The sequence below is a fragment of the Mastomys coucha genome, unplaced genomic scaffold (assembly GCF_008632895.1).
Source record: "Mastomys coucha isolate ucsf_1 unplaced genomic scaffold, UCSF_Mcou_1 pScaffold1, whole genome shotgun sequence".
NCBI classification, from domain to species: domain Eukaryota; kingdom Metazoa; phylum Chordata; class Mammalia; order Rodentia; family Muridae; genus Mastomys; species Mastomys coucha.
This window is the reverse complement of record NW_022196891.1, coordinates 89957887-89964924: the sequence shown is the minus strand read 5'-3', so window position 1 is coordinate 89964924 and position 7038 is coordinate 89957887. Positions and strand designations below refer to the sequence as shown.

The window sequence follows — 7038 nt, the reverse complement described above, 5'->3', positions numbered from 1 at the left end:
TTTTTTTTTTTTTGAGACAGGGTTTCTGTGTATAGTCCTGGCTGTCCTGGAACTCAGTCTGTAGAATAGGCTGGCCTCGAACTCAGAAATCCACTGCCTCTGCCTCCCAAGTGCTGAGATTAAAGGCACGCGCCACCACTGCCCAGCTCTTTACTCATTCTTCAGTTGAGGGGCCTCTAGGTGTTTCCAGTTTCTGGCAATTATGAATAAAGCTTCTATGAACATAGTTGAGCAGGTGTCTTTGTGGCATACTGGGGCACCTTTTGGGTATATGTACAGGAATGATATATCTGTGTCTTGAGAGTGAACTAGTCCCAATTTTCTAAGAAACGGCCAAAATTGATTTCCAATGTGGTTGTACAAGTTTGCATCCCACTAGCAATGGAGGGGCGTTGCCCTTGCTCCACATCCTCACCATCATGAGCTGTCACTTGAGTTTTTGATCTTAGCTATTCTAACAGATGTGAGGTGTGATCTCAAAGTTGTTTTGATTTGCATTTCCCTGATGACTAAAGATGCTGGACTTTTCTTGTGATAGTTTAGCGAGGTGTAGTCAGGACACCTTTGGGCTGAGGTCGTCTGTGGAGTCAGGAACTGGAACCCTTCTACGTTGCTGTCCCTGTCAGTTTCACCAACTGTGGTCAGCATGAAAGGGTGGAAACCAGGAGACCACCCACGGGCTTACCTTCCTGTACCCATGAGATGGATACAGTGGCGTCATGTGTGGAACTCAGTGTTTATGTGTCCATTAAAATCCAGTTCCTTTGTGAGAAAGGAGGGTGAGTATGTATAGGAGAAGCCAGAAAGGGAAGAGAAGGAGAGAGAGGAGGAGAGAGAGAAAGAAGAGGAGGAAGAATGGAAGAGGAGGAGGAGAGAGAAGAGGAAATAGAGGAGGAAGAGGAGGAAGAGTGAAAGAGGAGAGAGAGAGAGAGGAGGGAGAGGAGGAAGAGTGAAAGAGAAGGATAAAGAGGAGGGAGAGGAGGAATAGTGGAAGAGGAGAAGGAGAGAGAGGAGGAAGAGTGGATGAGGAAGAGAGAGAGGAGGAGGGAGAGGAGGAAGAGTGAAAGAGGAGGAGGGAGAGGAGGAAGGGGTTATCTGTGCTTTGCAGTTACTCCAGCTTTCAAAGACATTGGTATTCATGGAAAACATGGCTACCCCTTATTGCTATATCCCAGGCAAAGTCCTTAGTGCTGTGGCCTTGGAAATCATGCTCCTTATTTTTTTGTAGGGGGAGATAAGTGTGCCCACAAAAAAAGGAAGTTTTTGGATGTATTTTATAATACATCTAGGGAAAGACCTTGGCAAGTGGGGAGCATGCATGCTTTTGTGTGTGTGTGTGTGTGTGTGTGTGCACATGCATGCACATGTGCACGTGTGTATGTGTATGTTGGACGTAGGAAGGGGCAAGGTACCTGGGAACAGGGTTTTTGGTTGGGATTATGTTAGTGTCACTCTGGAAAGTGAAGGGTCCTTGGGAGTGCCAGCTAACTCAGTTGACATCAAGAGGCCAATGTGCAGTGTTAGTTCAGTGACATTTTGTCTGTTTCTCTCCTAGAAACTCTTCACGTTAAACTGGGAAGCAGAAATGGCAGCTATGCTGCCCAGGTGGGAACTGACTCTCTGCCTGCTTATTTCCTTGGGCTTCCACTTCCGCTCTTTTTATGAAGTTTATAAAGTCTCCAGAGGTAAGGCTCCATGAATTTCTGATGACCCCTCTATGAAGAAGTAGATGAGAATGTCTGAGACGGACAATTTGAGAGGACGGTCCCGTGGCAATGTGACTTGTGCTGGGCTGTGCCTCCCACATGTGTGCAGTTGTGGATACACGGTGGGAGCCTGGGGTTGTCTCTCCTGCTCTTCCACATGAGCTGGTAGCTTGCTTTTTCTAACAGCTGCTGTTTTTATCCTCCTCCTCCTTCTTCTGCTCTTCCTCCTCTTCCTCCTCCTCCTCTTCCTCCTCCTCCTCCTCCTCCTTTTTTTTTTTTGTTTGTTTTTTTGCTTTTTTGTTTTTCGAGACAGGGTTTCTCTGTATAGCCCTGGCCATCCTGGAACTCACTCTGTAGACCAGGCTGGTCTCAAACTCAGAAATCCACCTGCCTCTGCCTCCCGAGTGCTGGGATTAAAGGAATGTGCCGCCACTGCCAGGCTTGCTTTCCTTCTTGATGCTAGGCAGGGAACCCGTGAGTACAGGACCTGCCACTGAGCAGTGTCCCAGCCCTTGACTAGACTAGGAACATCTGATTCACTTCTCTCTCTCTCTCTTTTAAATATGTATTTATTTATGTTATATATATGGGTACACTGTAGCTGTACTGATGGTTGTGAGCCATCATGTGGTTGCTGGGAATGAAGGTTACTCGGTCCGGTCAACCCCGCTCACTCCGGCCCAAAGATTTATTTATTATTATATCTAAGTACACTGTAGCTGTCTTCAGATACACCAGAAGAGAGTGTCAGATCTCACCAGGGATGGCTGTGAGCCACCATGTTGTCGCTGGGATCTGAACTCAGGACCTTCAGAAAAGCAGTCAGTGCTCCCAACCACTGAGTCATCCCTCCAGCCTTTTTTTTTTTAAAGTATTTTCTTTTTTTTAAAAGTTGTTCCAGACAATCTTTTTTTTCTTTTTTATATGATGAGTACACTGTTGCTGTCTTCAGACACACCACCAGAGAGCATCGGATCCCGTTACAGATGTTTGTGAGCCACCCTGTGGTTGCTGGAAATTGAACTCAGGACCTCTGGAAGAACAGTCAGTGCTCTTAACTCAAGCCCTGATTTACTTCCCTTGAAGGCCATGTAAAGAACTTGCACTGAAGATTCAAAGTAGAGTAAAAGTTTTCTTTAAACATCTTTCTTTGCAGGCTTATGTCAGACACACGAGGCTGACAGTGCGAGTTGCTCGTGTCCCTTCTGTTTCTTTCTCTGTGTTTTTTTTTTCTGTCTTGCTCTGCTGCCCAAGCTAACCTTACCTTCCAGGCTTTCCTGCTTCAGCCTTCTGAGTAGCTGGGATTACACAGAATTCCACTATTCCCACTCACAGAGTTTAATATTTAAAATTTTCCTGGTCTGGGAACTGGGTTTTGTAGCATACGCTACAAGTATTCTATCCCTAAGCTGCTTCCCAAACCCCACTCTTTTGCTTTGTATTTTGAGACAGGATCTTGCTAAGTTTCCCACACTGGGGTGAAATCGCATGAATTAGCCCAGGTTGGCGTTGAACTCACAGCGGTCTTCCTTCCTTCCCTGGCCTCCTGAGTAATGGGATTACAGGTAGAACCACCACATGGGGCTGCTGAGCTGGACTTTGGGAGGAGTAGGAGCTGGGTTGGGGAAATGACTCAGTAGGTAGAGCACTTGCCTGGTGGGTTTGGTTCCCAGAGCTCACAGAAAGATGGAAGGGGAGAACCAACTCCTGAAAGTTGTTTCCTGAGCTCCATATGCACACCATGGTGCACATGTGCATGCAATACATAATAATAATAATAATCATGAAATAAAATAATAACATAATAATAATTAATAATAATAATAAATTTTAAGGGTGGATTAGGAGCAGCAAAGAATGCTGAAACCCCGTGGCCAGAGATAGGGTTGCAGGCTATAGACAAGTTCTCTGCCCCTGGAATGTGAGAGAACACAGCATGGCCAGAGCCACAAAGCACTTAGCAGCACTGGGATGCAAAGCATGATGGGAGACCTGACCTCAGACTGAAGAACAGGTGTGGGGGTGTGACAGCTGTTAAAAGTCCACCAAGAGATTTGGGCTCTGTCTTGTTAAAAAAATACTTTTTGAAGTATTTTATGTACATGAGTGTCTCACCTGCACTACGTGCTTGGAAGAGTGTGTTGGATCCCTTGGAACTGGAGTTATAGGTGGCTGTGAGCTGCCATGTAGGTGCTGAGAATCGAACCCAGGTCCTCTGAACGAGCAAATTAGCCACAGAGCCATCTCTGCAGCCTCTTGACTTTTTCTTGATAGCAGAGGGGAGTGTGAGGAAAGTTGACATGGTCGTTTAGAATGGCAAAGGCAGGCGATAGGGTTGTAGCTCAGTGGTATGTTTAGCATCTGTCAGTCCCTGGGTTCAATCCCAGGACCATAATAAAAGACAATAGCAAATCGGTTCTGGGCAGCGTATACCATCCCTGCAGCTCACCAGGGTTGATCTTGCTGTCCATTCTCCATGTTGGCCATTCAGGGGAATTGAGAACTCTTCTTTGGTGAAAACTGGCCAAGTAACTTCCCTCTTTTCTGGAGAGTCGGTGTAGAAGGAGCTCTGAGTCTAGCTTCACACTGGGTCCTTTTCTCTTGTCTCATGGCCTCTTTATCTCAATGGAGTGAGAGAGTATTACTCAGAAGACAGGCTTGGCAGCATAATTACTGTGCCCATGATAACCAGGTCCTTGAATCACATGGAGTCTAGCCAGCATGAGATGCCCCATTCTTTGGCCAGAGCCTCTGAGGTCCTCAGAAGTGATCCTCCCTCCTGTGAGGTTTTTGCTGAGCAGGAAAGATGGAAGAGAGAAGGAGTTACCTTCTCCTTTCTAACACAGAATCCAAAAGTCACATGCATCATATTTGTTCATAATCAGTTCACCCTGGAGCCACAGGGGCTGAGGGAGGAGCTTGGGGAGGTTGTCTTGGTGGGGGGATCCATTTACCCAGCACACCAAGGCGTTCTATTGGAGCAGAAGAAAGCAAGGATAGATTGTTGTCAGCGAGCTAGTGTCTTCCCTACATGGCTGCATTTTACCATCAAGTCAGTCTCTTCCATAGATGGCTCTCTGTCTTCCTCTCTTCCGCTCCGAGATAAGCTATCTCAGAGTTTTGTGATTTAAAAATAATAACTGCCATTTCTTTCTTATAACTCATTCGTGCGTGAAAAATTTCCCCTGTGGGAAGAAGGTTTTAGTTTTGTTGTAGTTTTAGGTTAGGGGTAATGCTGAGCAGCATGTAGAAGCTTCCTAATGTCTGAGTTCAGGATGTGCCGCTTTCTGTCGATATCCAGTATCTCGGGGGTGGGTTTGTTCAGTGGAGTCTGTTTAGCACAGCATTGTTGGCCAATGTCCTCAGCTTACATCAGAGCTCCAACCGGGCTAGTACATAATTTGTAGACTTGAGAAGTGTGTAGTGACATACCTCTGTCTTCACAGTATGACACAGCAGTTCGTCCCCTCAAAAGGCTCTATCCTGCCAGCCAATCTTTCTTCTTATGCACAAACCCCTGGTCTTTTTACTGTCGCAATGTTTTGCTTTTCCTAGAAGGTCCTATAGCTGAAGTTTTGTGGTGTATAACCTTTTTAGCATGGCTTCTTTTCTCTAGGGAGAAGCATTGAGGTGGCTTCAATGTGTCTTCATAGCTCATCAGTTCATTTCTTTCACTCCCTCCTTTTCTTCCCTTCTCTTGGAGACAGGCCTCACATAGGATTAGACTGTCTTTGAATTTTTTTATGTAGCTGAGGATGACCTTGAACTTCTGATGCTCCTGCCTTCACCTCCTGAGTGTTGAGATTGAACGTGGGCTACCACTCCCAGTTCATGCAGTGCTGGGGATGGGACCTGGGTATTTGTGCATGTTAGGTTACAATTCTGAGCAAGGAACAGTATGTCCTGTTGACCGCACACACTCCGTTTGAGTCATCCATTCACCACTGAAGGTCATTGTAGTTTCTTCCAAGTGTTGGCAGCTGAATGTAAAGCCTGTGTAAACAGTTGTGTGCAGGTTTTTATACGACAGGTTTGTACTTTTCTTGTGTACTAAGCACTGTTATTGCTGGATCCTGTGGCAAGCGCTTTATTTTTGTAAGGAACTGCCCAGCTTTGCACTGTGTGACTCAGGAGAGGTGGGAGGACTTACCCGGAACATGAGAAAAGATAATCTTTAGCATGCATCTTGATTTTGCTTTGTTTTTGCCCAAGTCTCACTGTATAGCACAAACTGACTTCAAATTCATGGTAATCCTCCTGGCTCATCTCTATGCTACACCATGCCTGGCCTTCCATGCATCTGAAGGTTTGCTTAATGAGCCTTGAGTTAATGCCTTTCCCTAAAAGAGGCCATCTGTGTTTGTGGCTGTGTCAGTGTCATGTAAGATGCTCTGAAGATGAGAGTCATTAGTTGTTACGAGTGCCAACTGTTGTTGACAGGCAGACAGGTGAAAACACCTCTGTCTTCTGACTGTATTCCCTGCTGTTCATGCTTAGACTTTCTGGTTCTTGTGTCCACTTTGAGGGTTTGTGGTGTTCTGGGAATCTGCCTGTTGTGTGGAGTGCTTTGGTGTAGCCATATCATGCCGTGGAGTTTTATGTTAGTGTCTCCTTAATCATTTCCATCTCTGAGAATTAAACACTTTCTCTTCCACTGCTCTTCTCCCTCATTCCTGGCCCCGCCCCTCACCTTACTGTGTATCTTAGTTCTGTCTTCTCTTTCCCTACCTCTCTTGTTCTATTTCCCACACACGCCCCTTGCCGGTGTCTTTTTCTTTCTTTGATCAGCTGTGCCAGAGTGCCAGTGAATCTTAGCTTTCAGCTTTGTTAGAACATCCCGTTGTTCCTTTCATGCTTCCTAGCTCATTGATTTCTGAACGGATCATTTCTGTCTTCGTTGTTTCTCAGGCTTGCGTCGTTCCTTTTTGTACCAGCTTCATGGGCTGATGCACTATTAGCTCAGTTGTTTCCTAAGCAATGGGTTTGTATCATTGCATTGTGTCTGACTGATTTCCTCAGGATTCCAGAGTAGGAATCGTAAGCTGAAACTATACTGATGTACTGCAGGTTTCAAAAACATTATTGGCTGGTGCAATGCCTCAGTGGTTAAAAGTTTTTATTGCTCTATCAGAGGACCTCACTTTGGTTCCCAGCACCTGTATCTGGTGCCCTGCAACTGTGCAACTGTCTGTAACTTCAGTTCTAGGGATCCAAAGACCTCTTCTAGCCTCCAAGAGCACCTGCATGCTCATGGTACACATAAACTCATGTAGTTTTACATACACACACACACACACACACACACACACACACACACACACCTCTTCTGGTC

The 7038-nt window shown here is 45.8% G+C and overlaps 1 protein-coding gene across 2 annotated transcripts in view; it reads left to right on the top strand.

Annotated features, from left to right (window-relative positions):
• Hhat (hedgehog acyltransferase) overlaps positions 1-7038 on the top strand; it is a 268740-nt gene that overhangs the window by 13037 nt on the left and 248665 nt on the right. For both annotated transcript variants that reach the window (XM_031339371.1, XM_031339361.1), the window contains exon 2: positions 1556-1685. In XM_031339371.1, the coding sequence (XP_031195231.1) occupies positions 1586-1685 (100 nt within the window). In that variant the 5' untranslated portion in view covers positions 1556-1585. The remainder of the gene's footprint in view (positions 1-1555; positions 1686-7038) is intronic.